Source organism: Lissotriton helveticus, chromosome 6, assembly GCF_964261635.1.
Source record: "Lissotriton helveticus chromosome 6, aLisHel1.1, whole genome shotgun sequence".
NCBI classification, from domain to species: domain Eukaryota; kingdom Metazoa; phylum Chordata; class Amphibia; order Caudata; family Salamandridae; genus Lissotriton; species Lissotriton helveticus.
This window is the reverse complement of record NC_136067.1, coordinates 2,072,498,931-2,072,517,729: the sequence shown is the minus strand read 5'-3', so window position 1 is coordinate 2,072,517,729 and position 18,799 is coordinate 2,072,498,931. Positions and strand designations below refer to the sequence as shown.

Sequence of the window (18,799 nt, the reverse complement as noted above, 5' to 3'; positions counted from 1 at the left end):
GAAGCCTCTTCCGCGCCGCCGCTGAGTACAAGATGGTGTGCAGCGTTGCCGGGTCCATCAGAAACATCTCAAGGGCATAGGCTGGATCGCTACGATCCCCATACCACCATTCGTTCAGCACCAACAGGTGGGACGCTTGGTAATAGGACAGGATATCCGACGTGGCCAGCCCCCCGCAGTAAGTGGAGAGAAAACATGTGCGAAGTGCGACTCTCACTACCCCACCCGCCCAAAGGAACTGGCTCAGCGCCGAGTTCACTCTACGAAACCATTGCAGTGGAATGGGGTACGGATGGTTCTGTAGCTGGTACAGTAAGCGCGGGAGAGCCACCATCTTAAATATGTCCGAGCGGCCGTACACATTCAGGGGCATTCTGGACCACGTCGTCATGTCCGAGCGCACACAATCCCACACAGGCAGCACATTGCGAGCCGACGAAACCCCGGGGACGTCCGTCAGGAATATCCCCAAGGATTTAATGCCTCCAGTAGCCTCCTGCAAGACATCCGCCCAGGGCCCCAGACCCCCGCGATCTCCCAGCGTCCATAGCGTAGACTTCCGCAGGTTCAGGCAGAGGCCCGACACCTCACCAAAGATACGCATAATTTTCAGGACCCTCGGCCCGACCTATTTAAGTCCGTAAGAAAGAATAGGACGTCGTCGGCATACAGCGCTATCCTGTCAGAGGGTCCCGCCACCCACTCCACACCTCGCAGCTGAGCGTCCATTCGCACCCATGCCGCAAGTGGCTCCATCGCCAGGGCGAATAGGTAGGGCGAGAGGGGGCAACGCTGGCGGGTGCCCCGGCCTATAGGGAAGGGGTTGGACACCGCTCCCGCTACTCTCACGGAGGCCGTAAAGTCGGTGTATAGCAAATGTACGTAAAAAAGAAATCGGGCCCCAGGTTTAGGCGAGACAGAAGGGCACGTAGGTAAACCCAACTCAGGGAGTCGAACGCCCTGTCTATGTCCGCCAATAGAAGCGCCGTCGGGAGCCGGGCTGCTCGAGCCGCCTCCACTACCACCTGAGCACGCCTGATATTGTGGCGTGTCACCCTACCTGGCATGAAACCGGCCTGGTCTGGGTGAACCAGATCCGCTATATACGGGAGCAGACGATTAGCCAAGGCCTTTGCCAGCAGCTTCGCCTCTACATTCAGGAGTGAGATCGGCCTGTAAGATTCATGGTATTTAGGGGACTTCCCAGGTTTAAAGAAACACCACTATTTCGGCATGTCGCCAGTCTGCCGGAAGGCGCCCACTGTCCCATGCCGCCTCCAACGCTCATTCATAATAGATTCCCAGCTGGAGGTGAAACATCTTCAGGAACTCACAGGGAAAGCCATTGGGCCCCGGGGCCTTGTAGGTGTTCAGCTCTCCCAGCGCTGTGCCCAGCTCCTCGGCCGACAATGGAGGGTCAAGCTTGGCACGTCCTGTATCCGACAGCGCCCTTGGCGGGAGATCCGCCAGGAATTTGTCCACGTCCTCCGCCCGGATAGACTCCCGAGGAGTATATTGAGTCTCGTAGTAGCGTGCGAAGCTGGCCGCGATAGCTGGTGGGGCCGTCACCGCTTCACCCGCCTCATCACATAGGCCTGGCAATGAGTGTGTCTGGAATGTAGACTGGCATAGCCTATATAGCATGGCGCTGGATTTGTCTCCCAACTGGTAGATCCTACTTTGTGTAGCCAACCAGAGTTGGCGAGCCTCATCCATCAGCAAGGAGGTGTATGATTGCTGCTGAAGTAGCAGTTGCCCAACGGCAGTGGCATCACCCCCAGTCGTACAATTTACCTCTAGATCTCGGACCCTAAGTGCCGCGTCAGTGATAGCCTCCCTTCGGGCCACTCGGGCCGCGGCGCACCATGCAATATCCACCCCACGGAGAACAGGTTTCAAGGCCTCCCAGAGGGTCACTGCGTCAGTGTCCGGCTTGTCATTTTCGTCCCAGTAGTGGGCTATGGCGGTCCTCATATGTGACTGATAATCTACTTGCTGCAAGTGCCAGGTGGAGAGGCGCCATCTAAAAGGCTGCCGTCTCCTGTCTAGGCGGAGGTCCAACAAGACCGGAGAGTGATCGGACAGACCGCGTGGGAGAATGGAAGTGGAGGCCACCCTTTCTATCCAATTCTGGGGGACGAACAAGTAGTCGAGTCTAGAGAACGACCCATGGACTGCTAAAACATAAGTATATTCACGGCTATGCACATGTTGATATCTCCAAGCATCAATCCAGCCCATCCCCTGCACCATGCTTTCCAATCTAGTCGAGGTATCAGCCAGGGGGCCCCTCCTGGTCTGTGGCGATCCATGCTCCCATTCATCACGTCATTCCAGTCACCCCCTACTATTGCCAACACATTCGGGATCACAGCCCACACATCAAACAGTTTCTCAACTAGGGCTGCCTGCAGTGGAGGTGGGGCATACACACATCCGAAGACCACAGATTCACTCCCCACCTTCCCCTTGATGAAGACATACCTGCCATGGCCGTCCGCCCATTGTGTTTCGTGGGAATAGGACACCCTATGGTGGACAAGGATCGCAACCCCCCGAGACCCCCACACAAATCCAGCATGATACACCTGCCGATACTCATAGCGCTGTAAGCTAAGAGTCTTGGACCCAAGGAGGTGCGTCTCCTGTAGGAGTAATACATCCGCCTTTTCTCTCTTTCCCAGCCGCAGGACCGCACCCCTCTTGATTTTATCTAGCATCCCCCGTACATTCCAGCTCACGACTCGCAGGGAAGCCGGCGGGGGTACTGTGTCACGAGTGTCACCCGCCATCAGGGGGCAAGTACAGCAAGGCCCTGGGTGTCAGTGATTGCACGCACACATAGGAAATTAAGCGGACACAAATAGACACTGTTATAAAACAAGATACCCCAACTTCCCCACCATCCCCCTCCGTCCCTACACCCCCCCGCTCCCCCCCACTGCACCCCCATCCCTCCAACACCCCCACCGAAACCCGCAACTACCCATCCACCCCCCACCCCATACCTCACCAACATGGAAGTACCTGTCGCGGAATAGGGTAACCCCAGCCCCCAACGGGAGGCCAGGTACCTACTACCCCAATGGATCCCCACCAACTACCCTCTCAAATTCTACCTACCCCTTACCCAACTGACCTAACAGCCCCGGGGGTATGTCCGCCCTCCTACAGGCATGCCCCAACCCACAACCCCCATGTATACATACTACACGGAGCATACAGTGAAATGGAAAGTCGCAAGCAAGAACTTCTCTTCCGGTGTAGCCACGGTCGAGTAGGATGTGTCCCGAGCCCCAAGGCCAGGATGTACGGCATAGCGCAGGGCCTCAAGACGCCGATGTCGGATTATCCACCTCCTCTGCCGCCCGGCCTCTCCAGTGCTGGAAGGTCGACTCTTCTGGGGGCGCGAACGCCAGTTGCTTCTGCTGCGCGACCTCCGGGGAGTTCTCGAAGGTCCGCCTGTTGATGAAGAGTCCGAGTCTCTACCTGGAGGAGAATTCACCCTAATGCGAACTGTTTCATCTGTACAAGCAAAGACCTCCTCAGGTGAGTTAAAGAACTGTGTCCGGGATTGGAAGACCACTTGAAGGCGTGCTGGGTACAGCAGGGCATACTGAATCTTCAGTTCTCGTAGGTGCGCCTTTGCCGCAATGAAGGATTGCCTTTGTTGCTGCACCAACTTAGTATAGTCAGGAAAGATAAGGATCCTTTGATTGTCATACATCAGGGGCTCCTTCGCCCGTGCCTGTCGCAAGATAACATCCCGGTCGTGATAGTTGAGCAGTTTGGCGATCACGGGCCTAGGATGGGCACTCTCGGGTGGCTTCGGAAGCAGCGCGCGGTGCGCCCTCTCAACTACAAAGCAGCGCGACAGGGAATCCGGGGGGGAGCCACCCTTCCAACCAACGGGTTAGGAAGTCCGCCATGTCGCCCTTCTCGCAATCCTCCGGAAATCCCACAAAGCGTAGATTGTTCCTCCGGGCCCGACCCTCTGCGTCTTCAACCCTCAGTGCGAGGCCCTTCTGTATGCCCTCCATGGTAGCCACCTTCTTTTTAAGGATTACCACATCATCTTCTACCTCGGTGATCCTGGTTTCGGTCTTGGTGATGCGGGCCACTGCATTGCGCAGGTCTTGCCGAAGCAGGGTAACATCCGCACCGACGGCCCCAATTTTTGCGTCTAACATGTCCCTGGACTGCGTGATTGCAGCCATGAGGGCCGCGTTGTCCGGGCCCGGTCCCTGAGAGCCTCCTGCGGCCCCGGCTCCGCCACTCGGCCCCGTGAATTTGTCTATAGTGCCTTGTTTTGAAGTGGTGCCGCTATTGCCCCCCCTCGTCATGGTGAGCCACTGGCACAGGAGCGTAGTCCAAGCAGGCCGTGGGGCGTCGGAGGAACCCCTGTCCCACCCCGGGTGCGGGACCCCAGCCGCAACCACACGTCTTTTGTAGGATGCACCGAAGAACCAACTGGCCACGCAGGAGAGTATGGTCACAGCAGCGCCCACCAGTCACAAGAATAGCGCCTTTGTGCAGGATAGAGTGTCCAGTGCCACGGATCCGTAGCCAGGGGGCCGAGGCGCTAGCTTCCAGGCCAGCCGTGTCCGTCTGGTCTCTGTCTGGCATTTTCGCCGGTAGGACCCAAGAGTCTCACTCCGGTATCCGGGTCCCCACTGGGGGGGAAGGGGGCAGAGTGGTGGGGGTTCTGGTCGATGAGGGCCGAAGGTGGAAGCGTGTCGAGCCCTTTCCCACACTCGGATCGCCTGGCTCTCGCGGTCCGATTAGGCCGCCGAGTGAGAGCAGGCCCAGTCGAGGAAGATTCCGCTCCCCCCGCAGTTTCTCCCGCCCGAGCCGGCAGCTTACCCGGCCCCCGAGGGCAGGACGGCTTCAGGAAATCACTGGGGCCCCTCCGCAGCGGCCGCTGGCGGGTCCCTGCGTAGCTCCGGGTCCATCCGCTTCCAGGAGAGGGCCCCTGCAAACTCCGTCCCGCTGCACGCCGCAGCAGCTCACTTCCGGTCAGGCGCAGGCCAGCGCAAGGTCCCGGCTTTCCTGAGCGGCACAGGCCCTCCAGGCCCAAGACACGGATCTTCGGCAGAGACGCCGCTAAGGACCCCGAACCACCGCCGGAGCCTCCTCTGCGTCGTTGGCGGCCAGGTACCACACCAGGGCGGTAGTGGGTCAGGGCAATGCAGGATGGTTGACAGGATAATGCGCCGGCGGGACGGAGCTCTCTTAGAGTGCGACCGCCATGATCGCCGCCTTGGCCACGCCCCGTGGTTTTGTATTTTTTACACACAATGTTAATCATTAATGCTGTACAGTGTGCATTTTGCACTGCAAATGTTTTGCAACAAGAGTTTAGATGTCTGTAATCCAAAACAAGATGATACGTATTGTGTGGTTTCGAGACAGGAAACAAAGGAGTGTTCATTGAGCAGGTGCATGTTTCAATCACCCCTTGGTATTCAAGTTGATCTACTATCTCACTGACCTGTTTTTTAGCTTCTTGCTTAACTGGATACTGCCTTTGTGCAGTTGGTTGATTTTTCAACTGGATCTTATGGTGAGGGGAATCCTCATCCCATCCTACATGATTTGTGTATAATGTAGAAGCTTGGGAAACTGCCTATTTCCTAGCATAAGTATATTTTAAATGTACTGGAACATGGTTAGAGAAGGCTGGCATAATGATGTCTTCATCATGTGGGCACTCCCTGACAAATTGTGGTGTCCAGTCTTTTTCAGCTAGAAGTATGTCATAACCCCTCGAAAGTCGCTCCCAAAAGAGTGCTTTCACTTTTCGTGGTTTGTCTCCCTCCATGAATCTGCTCTGAGTGGAGAAGCACTCCTCAATTTAACTCTTTTTTACTCGTTAATTTTGACTTTACAAAGTGTGCTACGGAGGTCGCACGTTTGTCCTCAACCGTGCCTTACTGTTTAGCACCTATCACAAGTGGGGGTCCCCCTCGACCTCTGTGCACTGTAGCTGGTGTGGTTCTAGACTAGAACAACACTGTTTTCACAACTATATATATTTCTATGTTGTCAACATTTTTGATTGATTCTTGTCACCAACAATTGTAAATACAAAATTAAATTGAACCTCTACACATTGGTTTTCTGATATCATCAATCTTTTAGACAAATGTATTCATTCAATCAACATATTTAACAAAATAATATAATCTTTTGAAAAACATTTTCATAAATTCACAAATAATTACCAAATCGATGCCCGATGCATTTCGAGCCCCAGTGGGCTCTTCCTCAGGGGCCTGAAAATAAACAATATACATCTATTTTAGTCATCATTGTTACAACAAACAATATTGAATAAACTTCCTCAAGAAACAAAGCGTCACCTTAGTTAACCTTAATGTCTCATGCCCATGTCAAATATGGTGTATTGTGACTAAGGAGAAAGAATGTACATTACTAGAACAAAAGAAAGAAAAAGTTTCCTTCACCTCACCCTAGTGTGACCAAAATACCTAATCATGCTGGTACTCACTCAGGAAAACGGAGTGATAATCTGTAATTAAAAACACACATTAACTCTGGAAATTAACTAAACCCTGTTGTTTGACTGTGTAACTCAGCTCCCGCTTACCTCACACTGAAAACCAATCTCACACCTCCGTATTCAATGTGACCCTCATTGACAGAATCCTCGCTATAATATATGGTGCTCACTTATGTAAGTGTAGCACCTTACACTAATCCAGACAACCCTTATGGTGATTTTATTGGTCTTAGACAATCATAGAAAGCTCTCTGTGTGGTAGCTGTGGAGAGCAGCCTTCACGTTTATATCAGAAGGAGTGCAAAGCAGCTTTTTTTACCAATACGTAATCATATAGTGTAGGTCAAGTGAAAAAGAACCACACAGTGTACTTATAAAAACAGTTGATTATTACACACACTCACTAACACATTGCAATATCATCTAAGGGTACGTCAGTAGCCAATTGGGAATGTACCGAGATACTTACCATAGCCAATTATGGGGAGCAGCATAGAAACTGAGGTCCTGGTTAGCAGGAACTCAGTCAGATGAGTCAAAAAAGCAGTATGACACCAACAAAAGTGGGGGTAACCTTGACAGAAGATCCTACTTTACTACAGTAGTGGTATACAGTGGAGTGCCTTTCACGCTTGCAGCAAGGGATGAACTCCCGGCACTTAAAATCAGTGTGAGCCGTGTGACTTAACATAGTCCACTGCTGGCAGATCTCCACTGAGTATGACTGATTTTTTATGTCACTTCCTTGAGTTTTCATGTATAGTTTTACAAGCTCCATTTTGTGCTTGGTCGCCCAGGGAGACTGAGCTTTAAATGCCGATATTTCTCTCCCCGAAGGGTCGATTCTGACTTTTCATGGGTCCTTTCAATCCTGGTAGCCAGCTCTAACCACCAGCAGGTTATTTTTCCGGGCCTATGGCCTCTAAAGGATTTACAGACCATTTGCACAAGACCAGTCCTCTGACTAACCCATGGTGCTCTCTCCTGCTTGCGGGAGCATCTTACACAGCCTGGTCAGAAGCAACAAACACAACACCCTCTCTGCTGAACTCCCCAGGCACCAAGGCTTTAGTTGTCTCTCAGGATGCCTGTGTGTCAGTGGAGTCAGTGGCAATCGTACTTATAGGGATTAAGCAGCTGCAGGACTAGTCCATAAAAGGCTCAGGACAAACTTCCAGGGTCCCCCAGCAGGCTCTCCAACTGCTCTGTGGGGTTCATAAAGGGGTCAGCACCACTGACCATGGAGAGACCCATCCTAATCCTTCAGCCCATTCTTGCTGTGGCATCAGGTGGCTCCTTATTTCAGCTGGGCATTCCTTCCTCCACTGTAGCTCTCAGGTCCAATTTACTCTCACTTACTCTTTCATCCAATGCCCTGACTGGTTCTTGATGTTATTGCCTATACCTTTGATTTATATCTATTGTTTCTTTACTTTTTGTTCTCATCACCTGCCTTTCCTTTATGTTTGAGCTGTTTAATATATTCATTGTTATCTTTTTTCTGTAAAGCGCTCTGATACCCTTGGGTCCTGCCAGCGCTATATAAAACTGTTAAAATAAATACATACAAATAAATAAATAAATAAATCATTCATCAGGCTACCTGTACCCAGACACTGGTCTGGTAGCTCCACACTGTGAGACTTACTCACAGTAAATGTCAAAAACTGGGAAGTCCAAAAGTGAAAAATTCAGGGAGATTTACTACACACCTGCCTTGTGTAGAACAGCTCTTTGCTGCAGTATTGATACTTTCACAGCTATTGGGCAGATGCACACACCAGGAGCAAGCCTTCCAGTCACAGTGGACATGGTACAGCAAGATACGCATTTTGATTCCCTCTAAGAACAGCCCCACACCTGGCAACCACGGACAACTTGTTTGGAATGATAAAGTGTGCATTTGAGCAATACATGTACAATGTTTATGTTTTTCCCAGAACCTACGACAGGGCTAAAATTACGAATACATTGTTGTTACAACTTGGAACGTTTAAAGGTCGGATACTGGACCATCCGAATCCAAGCATGGTCTGCATCTTGCAAACAGGTCTCAAGGGTGTGCACATCAACACATTCTATAACAAGCTGTAATTTTTGTTCTGTTCATAGACAAACCTTTACTAGTACTCTACCTTGTTCACAGCTTCAGTACATTTAAAGCCACATTTGATATAGCAGCACTTCTGGGATCCAGTGCACGCTTCGTCCGATTTGCAGCGCCAGGAAGTAGGAGAGGACAACGAGCAGGGAGACTTTGGGCACTTACCAGGCTTCGCTGCTGTAAGTAAAACAACATTTACCACATATCAGATGAGTCGATGACGCAAATCAAGAATCACCACCAAGAACAAAATCACCAAATGGGAACTTCACTAGAAAACTGCCCAATGTCCTCACACATACCTTTTTAGTAGCAAAACATCCTATACACCTCCTTCCAAAAGAGAAACATTCATTTCCTACACTAATTGAAATTACTAGCGTAGTAATTGAAGAGATGTGTATATCACAACATACATGTGTCTCAGTCTCAGCTCGAAAAAACCCCTGTCACAAGTTCAAAGAGTGCAATGCAATATTATATTTGTGGAATGCCTTATAATTCAACACTTTTTTATTTGTACTTTTTGTAGCCAATGTAACAAGTACAGTGGAATCAACATTTCATTTCTTACTTCATCTTTACAATCATGAGAGTAGTCACCACTCCTCACTTTTCCTTTATCCCGAGTGATATTGAATGTCTTGTGCAAATATTTTCCATATAAAATAAATTAATGTTCTTCCATCTAATCTAATCCTTCCCACCCCTCCCCTTATCTTAGTCCTTTCTCCTTCATCTTTGTGTGTGCCGTAGGTGTCAAACAGGTGTAAAGCCTGATGCCTGGGTGGGCATGTTACTTCTCCCCAGTCTTGCCCCATGGTATCTAGTAGTTTCCAACTCCTCCATTCACTGCTTCCCTTGTTTTAGGCATAATTCCCAATACTGGCAGTTGCGTCTCTTGAATTTAGGAATCCCCTTATATCCTATGGCGGCCAGGTCTTATTTCACCTATATTTACACCTATGGTCAATTCCACCAGTTGTGTATGTAGGTTCTCGTCCTCTCCAACATGGACTTGGGCTTCCCAGGAACACCCTGTGTATTTTATCTGGTGTATTGTACTGCCGTATCATGATTTTATTTCGAAGATACTGTAAGCCACTGTCTTATTGCGAGTTATAACTCTCCTCCACTCATGTGCCCATGTCTCTTAGCAAATTTCCATATCTAGAATTGCTAGCACTTGTCCAGGTAGCCTAACTGTTTGGTAATGGTCTTGTGTGCTGCTGACTAACAGGTAAATATCAAAATTCAGTCCTTTGTTAACCAAGTGGATGGTGATGAATTTATGAAACCCAGGTTGGTCACTGCTGCTTTGTTCAGGAGGTGTTGTATCCAATGTTTCCTGTAGTAATATTTCCTCTTGTTCCTCCATAGCATACATTTGTTTACATTCCTGTGATTGTTACTTTGCTGAATAGGTCTGCTATGGTCCTATGATCTTGCTTCCAGCCTTTGACTCTGCCCCCTTTGTGTGCCAGGCTGAAATACAGATGTCAGGGGAGACATGTCCCCTGTTAGTCGCTATCATGTAACTTACTCCCCGAATGTGCTGTTCATTTGACTATCATACGTATATGCACCCTGCCCATATGGTCCTTCCTGCTAGGGGTATCTCCATGTACGACAAGTGCCATCTGAGCTTTTCAGACATCATTCCTGGGTCATTCCCGGGTCCGCCTTGATTTCCCTTCTTTCTATTAGTTATAATTTTCCTGGACACTGTACAATTTTCCTCACCATACCAAGTCTGTCAGAGTCTTCCGGGTGGTCTTCCGGGTGGTCTGGAATTAGGAGGCCCTGAAGGTGTGCAACACTTCTGCACTTCTGCTGAGCTTCATGCTAAGCCCCCCTGACCTCAGCACATGTGCTGACTGTGCTTTGACCACAACAATAGCAGAGCTTGTGTGCAGAAGGCAAGCTTACTACCTTAGCAGGCTGGTAGCAACTTCAACAGAGGGCAGATGCTGAGACAACTCCTGGTATTTGTACCGGAAGTGGAGGATTAGGATATCTTCCATAAATACAAATGAAGCAAAGGGAAGAAGATTAAACACACAAACAGTGAGTGCTCAACAGTGCAGTGCTGCATTTATGACAAAATACAGGGAATGCCATTGCCATCAGCAGAAATCAAACATAACTCCTAACTCGCACCAAGGGATAATCAAGCATATAAATATTCAGTGACAAAACAAATACTGCTGTTTGCAACAAAACCAGCGATACAGGTTCAGAGGATTTCAACTCCACTCAACCTATGAGCTTCGAGCACACGTCTTAGGATATGTTACAGGCAAACTTCAAAAGTTTTTAACCTAGCACATCACACTGCAAACCATGAACGGCTCCTGAGTACAGTAGGGATTAATAGAGGTCCTGATGAGTAAAGCAGTGGGGGATTGCTTACGAAACATGTCGACCAAGTAGGGCACACTATATAGCCCTACCACAACCCCTTTTTAATATTTCCAGCTAGAGAAGCGAATAAATCATTTTTCTACTAGCCAGGAAATGTTTTAATTTTTCATATCTTGCACTTAAATCCCTACAACCCTTACCACTCACACATTTGTCACACCACACATAGTTTATTTTCAAAATAAAAAGTGCTCCCACGTAGTTCGTGGGTCGTAGCACGCCCCGCCCCGTAGAGGGACGGAGAGACCCCAATGATGAAGCATGACACTATGGGAATCATAGTGTGTGAGGGGTATTTTAAAAACACATAGTGCTTGTCTCTGTCATCCACAAAGACCAGCTACACACACCGAATTTATTCCACATTGCATATTGAAAATAAAATATAAATTAAGACACCCTTTGATAGAATCCTATTGTTTGATTATCTGTTTTTCATAATCTCCTGGAGGACAGCCAAAATGTATTCAGATCACAGCATGTTTTGAACACTTATTTTCCTCTTGCACCTTACTCTTGAACTTCTTGAAATATGATGCACTATGTGTTATTTTCTGTGTACTTTTCTCAGCTGTATTTGTATACATTTTATTTTGATATCTTTGTACTGGCCTACTTCAAAACTTGCTACCAGTAAGGCAAACACTAGATCTTCTGTGCGAATTGTAGAATTCTTAGCCGTGCTTTTAGAAGTAGAGTGTTCATTGACCCCACATGTTACCTGATTGTGGTACGTGGGACCAATCTATTCATCTAAGGAAGACAAAGACAAAGAGGGCCCACTGTTTGCTCTGTTCCACAATGTGAGAAATGTATATGGCCTTGCAATGAGTCTTAAAGAAGTGTTTAACTTCCACATTTGCCTGTGGCCATCAAGCAATTATCATGAAATACTTGATTTATGAAGAGGCAAGGTACCTTGATAAATCTTGCCTTTCAAATGTGAGCCCTTTTTCAGTTTTTAGCTTTTTCATCCCTTGTGGCTAGGCTTGATATTCTCCCATTCTTTTGAATCAGCTCTTCTGCTAATATGGATTGCACAACATCTACCTCATGATACTTAGCCAATGACCACAAGACGATGATGACCATCCTGAAGAGTCTTAAAGTCTGCATTGGATATCGCCATGGATACAGTGGGATTTATTCAGTAATGGGACATGGCAAATTGGGAACACAAGACACTTGGCAATGACGACAAACGTCCCACTGTGTTCGCCACAATTCAGTCTTAGCTGGGAAGCCAGACTTTCCTCTTTTCTTTTGCTTCTCACAACTCACTGGATCAGGGAATGAGTGGGTGCATGCCAGCCACCAACAAAACTGCTAGCTTATGTCTTACATTGTATAGCAACTAGTGAGTTTGCAGTGTGCTTCTGGCTTTCAGGTATATAGGTCAGGTACTACAAGTCTCCAGTTCCTTTTTCAGTTGCATGGATGGCAAATTCCCAAAAATCATTGTGTTTCTGACTTGGAATTCTTTAAGTGACATTGGCCTACAAGACACTCATCTGAAATACTCTTTCATTTCTGCAGCATCTTTCTTCTCATGTAATGTTACTGGCCAAGGATATCTCAACAAGTAGTCTATGGAGTTCTGAGTCCTAGTTAGTTGATTACAGAAAAAGAATATTCTTGTAACACAAGAATCAACTTTGAGGTGGTGGTTTAGAGAATAACCCACAGGACAGGAGAATTAGTATTTTTGTGGTGAATGTTGACACTAAAAGAATGTCCATTAAGATGCAGGTGGAAGTGATTACACCTATTTTTCAAACGGGAATAACTGTGTTTAATTAGAGTAAAGACACATACTCCAAAGATTACTGGTGGATATGCTCCATACAACTGCCTCGAGAGAGTACTGCTCCCAAACCTGATGAACCGCTGTTGACTGATAACTCTGTATCCTTTGATGGGTTAAACCCCTTGAGAGTTATCTCAGCTGACAGAGCACCCTCATCCTTTGCGGTTTAGAATGCTGCTTGCTGAGTTTCACTCCAGGCCCCGAAGCTGTTGACTTTGTTAGGTCCCATCAGGGAGGAGAAATTCTTGATGAAGCTTCCATAAACTGCTAAAATACCTAGGAAGCCAAGCTTCCTGTTTACGAGTGCCCTATCACTCTTCTGAGAAAGGTGGTAAACTGTGAGTGTTTTGCGACCGCAATTGTGGTTGCAAAACATTTATATATAGGTTTGGGAGTCGCTATTAGGAAGGTACTCCCTAGACATTCCCCTTTCTAATAGCGAGTCGCTAACCCTATCTTGCGAGTCGCTAATTGATTAGTGATTCGTAAAACAGGGTTGGTACATTGGACTTACCGATTTTCAGGTTGCAAAGGGGCTGAAATCCCCTTTGCGACCACAAACAATGGTCGTACATCTTGCCCTCAGTCTCTCAAACACCACACTTAGGTCAAGTTTAATTTTCTTGCAGTGTTTTGGAGTGTACCAGAATGTCATCACTGACATTGATGTTGCCTGTTAAGTCCAATCGATAATTCTCTCATTGTGTTCTTAAATACTTTGGGTTTGCTTGATGGACTGAAGTGGAATCTTTTGAAAAAGTAAAGGCCACAATGGGTAGGGGAAATGGTGATGTCTTGATCATGGAACCAGAAGGAGCTGGTGACAACCAGCATTTCAATTGACTTTAGGAAGCCATAAGGACCCATTTTCTTTTTTTTTTAATTCTTTTTTTCCATTTTAACAAACCATAGATTAGATGCAACTGCAGCAAGAAAAACACCAGTTAAAGTATAACATTATAGAAAAACAATAGCAGAAAAATCATTGCAGTTTAGAAATACCATATTTCTTCTTCATCAATCATTGTCGATTCAAACATTTCCTATAAACACTTGCTTAATTTCTCTCTATATTCAAGCACAAAAAAGGGAGCAGGATACTATCAGAATAACCACGGAATCTTCAAAAATACAAAGATTATAGTGCATACTGCTTTATACTCAAAATTCAAACAGTTTGACAGTATTAAATAATAAAGAATTATTAAAGTATTAAAGAATCCAAATTAAACATAAACCTAGGTATTCATTGTGTCGGAGCAAGTTGGCCAATCCATATCGATAGTGGCCTCCGGATTATTTTAACTTTGATCCTACTTTTCCTGCCTCTCTGATCATATAGCGTTTTTTCAAGATTAAATATATGTAAGAAGCAACCTTTCCACTGATGGAAAGTTGGCGGAGAGGGATCTAGCCAGGCTGATGCTACGCAAAGTTTAAACTCTGCCATTGCTATATTCATAAGCTCCTCTCCAGTTTTCCAAATTTGTTCATTTACTCCTAGAAGCATCCGCTGGGGTGAGAGCAGAACATCTTCTTTCAATATATGCTGCAAGAAGCCCGCTATTTATCACCCAATAGGTCTATTAATATGCATGTAGCAATATATGAACCAAGTCCACGCCATAAGTTTTACACCTGAAGCATTGTCTCCCTTACCCTCTTCCCCACTTTGCTATTTTTGCAGGAATAATATATGGATCAAATAGGGGTTTAAAATGTTGTGTCCGCAAGTATGCAGAACATATTATAGAGTTACCCATCTCCAGTGACTTCATATAATGTTATTTCCGGACCCCAAGCCTGTCGTTTCAATTCTGCCCATGCCTATACACATCGTCTGTCATGTTATGGGGCCCTATATAAAAAGAGGGATCTGGAGGTCTACCTCCATAATTACGATTTGTGCATAGGGAGGTGAGGAGGCGAGGTGAGGTGCTCTGTCGTCTCTCGCTATCTCCATCACACAGACCTGGGTGGTCTGGATGCTTTCAAGGATAGGGGGAGGGTTAAGGGGAGAGGGAGGGGAAAAGGGGGGGTTGTAGAAAGGTCACTTGGTGGAAAGTCAGCATGCAACATGCAGCCTCATAAAATGTTGTGTTTATTAGAATTTTGTGATTTATTAAAATTGATAGTCAATCAGAAGCATTGTTATACAGACAACTCTAAGAGGAAGGATATTTGCTCGGACAAGATGTCACAGTATCATTATGGCTAAGATTCGTATAGCCTCTAAAAATATCTGTGGTTTAAATGACAGAGGTAAAAGAAGGAGGATTAGTGAGGATCTTAAATTTTTACAAACATATTTGGTAATGATAGTAATTTGTTTAATACTTTAGGCTTAAAAGTTCTTGCCAATACAATACAAGATGTTACGACTAAGTTGGGGCCTTCATGCTTGGGAGAAAGGCTGTAGACATGAACGGTAGATGGATAATTATGAACTATAGCAGCGGGACAGGAAAGTTCACGTTATGCACCGTATATGTTCCAGTTCTTGATGATCCTGAGCTATTGAATTTTCTGGCTATTGAGCTACCATCACGGCCTTCTCCGTATATAGTGTGTGGGGATTTAAATATTAATGGTTCTAGGATAGACACATAGAGGGATGGGGTATTTAGCAAAGGTCAGAAACTTAAGTCATCTAAGGCAATGAAAAATTTTCCAAGGATATCAGCCTGATGGATGTATGGATTAGTTTGAGGGCTCAGGTGCCAGGCTATACTTATTATTCTGCACCTCATGTTCGGTTTGACTTGATCATTTTTTAATTTCACCATCCCTACGTCAGTAGGCTCGGGTGGAGCTTTTTCCCAGGGTGATGCCAGATCACAATCCCCTTGTTTTGGAAGTTTTGCTGGTCGGGCTTAGAAAGGAGCATAGGAAGTGGTCCTTTGAGAGAGCACTCTTTACAGATCAAGAGTATATCGAGCATATGAAGGGATGGAAAGCAGATTTTTTTTGCGATAATAAAAATAGTGCCCCTCCTGGAATGATTTGGGATGCTTTTAAAGCATCATTAAGAGGATAAATGCTTCAATATAGTTTGACTAAACAGAAAAAAAGAGCAGCTCAGATTAAAGAGTTCTATCAAAAACTTGCCCTTCTTGAAACAGAATTTATTCATATTGTGAATAACGGAAGCGATATTACTTTAGTTATGAATTTAATAGCTATCACTAAGGCCTTGTTAAATGATTTCAATGTTGAGAAGACAGCAGGTACATTTATTGCAAAAAGACAACAGTGTTACGAATATATCGAGAATGTCGGCCAACTGCTAGCTGATAGGGCTAGGCAACAAATTGGTGCAGGACATTTCAAGCAGGTTATGAATAAGGAAGGAGATATAGTCTCTGATACCGCAGATATCAGGGAGGCATTTAGGGGGTTCTATAGGGGGCTATATACGGTACTACCTGGAGGGGACTCTTATAATCGAGAGAACTGGGATGAGTTTGCTCCTCGGATAAGGATTCCTAAGGAGGAGAGCCTTCTCTTGGGATCAGAATTTTCTCTGGAGGAACTTCTTGTAGCTTTGCAAGCTCTTCCATTGGGAAAGGCTACAGGGACTGACTGTGTCCCATTAGAATCCTACAAAACTTTTGCCAAGGAAGTTACCCAGGAATTACTTGGATTATTTAAAGAGGTAAGGGAGAGGGTGGCACCACCTGGTACGAGGGGCACTGAAAATATTGTTATTTTTTAAAAGAAAGGTAAATATCCCATGAATCTAGGTTCTATAGGCCTATAACACTCTTAAATAGCGATACTAAGCTTTACTCGGAGAGCCTCTCCACTCGATTGAAAAGGGTAATGCATCATTTAGTTTCAGTATGGCAGCATAGATTCATTCAAGGGAGAGGGATGGCTGACCATGTGAGGTGAGTCATTTCACTTTTTGATGCTACTGTGGCTCTCACGAAACCTATGGGATGGCCTTTCTCAATGCAAAGGCTTTTGACATGGTTTCATGGGGGTATCTTTGGAGGGTCTTGGAAATGAATGGTCTCGGGACTTCCTTTATCAGATCAGTATAGATTCTGTACTGTAATCCTACAGCGCGACTGCAGGTTATGGGCAGAAAGTCTGGGAATTTTTAAATCTGTAGGGGAACCAGACAAGGGTGTCCCCTATCTCCTTTGTTGTTTGGGTTATACATAGACCCCTTTCTTAGGAAATTGGAGGCATCCCCAGATATAGCACCAATAAACCTACATGGCTACGATACGAAAGTATTGGCCTATGCCGACGATGTAGCAATAATAACGGCCAACCTTGGTAGAGCAATGCTGGTGGTAGAAACCATTGCCGAAAATTTTGGAATATACTCAGGATTCGCTCTGAACAAAATGAAAACTAAAATGTTGACAAATAAATGTATCATTTCCACTGATAGCAGGATTGTTGAGGCTGCAGTTTAATTAGGAATACACATCACAACAAAGATAGATGATATTGTTGACATAAATTTGGCTCCTATAAGAGGAAATTTAAATAACGATCTACAACGATGGGATCATTTAAAGTTGTCTATCATAGGAAGATGCAATCTGAACAAAATGATGATGTTACCAAAATTACTATCTATTTTTCACACGATTCCTCTGGCAATACAGAAAAGGTTTAGGTTAATTGAGAGAGAGGTGGCTCGATTCATCTGGTCATATGGCAGAACTAGACGATTTAATGTATTTTTATCCCTTCCTAGGGCAGAGGCAGGCTCGCGATCCCCAATTATAAAATATATTACCTATCCTCATCTCTGCAATAAGTTTGGCCTCTGTTTGGCACCAGGCCCGGAGAAGAATATGGCTCCAGTTTTATCCCATCAACTTACGAGATGTTGATTGGACAACGAGCTAATGGATGCCCCTTAAAGAACTATGAACCATGTAATTTCAAAAGGACATGGATCAAGACCCTGATCACCGCATTTTGAAACTGGGCCGGCGTCCGGAAAAAATTTAGGAATAATACGATTTAGCAGATTCACACCACTAGTTCATTATGATCAACTGCCAAATGCTCTGCAGGATAACTGCCTGGCAAAGTAGGGAAAAGCCGACTTCTTTAGGATAGAGGATATGTTGGCAGAGGATTATATAGCATTGTTTGAAATGATCTGGGAAAAATTTAGTTTGGGGCATTGTTTTTTTTCAAATGTTTGCAATTAGGAGACTTTCTTTTAAAAAAAACAGTCAGAGCCACCGGCTTCTCAAAAGTATCCCTTATGGATTTATTAACAAGGCCTTCCAGCACTACGTTCTCACAATTATATAATTGTATGACAAGAACCATTTACTATGGATAGCAGGTCATAGATAGCTGAAGTGAGACAGTATTCCCTAATGATTGAGGCATTCGGTAGGTAGATATCTACACCTTTGCACACATCATCAAACTAGCGTGGAGAGGTATACATTTTGTTTTGCAAAGGCGATTGGTGAAATCCCCAGGGTGGGCAAATGAACACATTCTATGATATCAGTTTTCCAGGTTTCATATGTTTAGTTTCTACTTTGGACGTTAAGTGAAATCCTAGTCATCATCACTGGTTCATTGTCATTGGTTGGATGGGCTGGTAAATAGGTAACCCTACAGTTTGGTCTTCTATGCTTACTATGCCTTTGAATAGATTATCGACTTCTGTAAATGGGCTGTCTAAATCATTTGCTTGGATGCTCTATGTGATTCTTATTAAACTGCTGTTTGCCAGCTTATCAAGGTACCTGATACTTTTGAGTGATACATTGTTGTCACTACAGACTACCTGTGAGTCAGGTTGGTTGTAAAGATACCACATAGATAAAAAAAAATGTTGCTGCAAGCCTACATCTTGACTTTAGTAGGCTTTCGTTTGGTTAGAGGTTTGAGGGAACTAACGTTAATCCTTTGCTATAACATTTATTGATGCAACAGTATCAATAAAAGC

The 18,799-nt window shown here is 45.7% G+C and overlaps 1 protein-coding gene across 2 annotated transcripts in view; it reads right to left on the bottom strand.

Moving 5' to 3' along the window:
* The window catches only part of LOC144762034 (stewaprin-a-like), a 50,623-nt gene that overhangs the window by 30,861 nt on the left and 963 nt on the right, over positions 1–18,799 (bottom strand). For both annotated transcript variants that reach the window (XM_078647192.1, XM_078647193.1), the window contains exons 2-3: positions 8,659–8,804; positions 6,225–6,275 (exon numbers count right to left, since the gene is read on the bottom strand). In XM_078647192.1, coding sequence (XP_078503318.1) covers positions 6,225–6,275; positions 8,659–8,804 — 197 coding nt within the window. The remainder of the gene's footprint in view (positions 1–6,224; positions 6,276–8,658; positions 8,805–18,799) is intronic.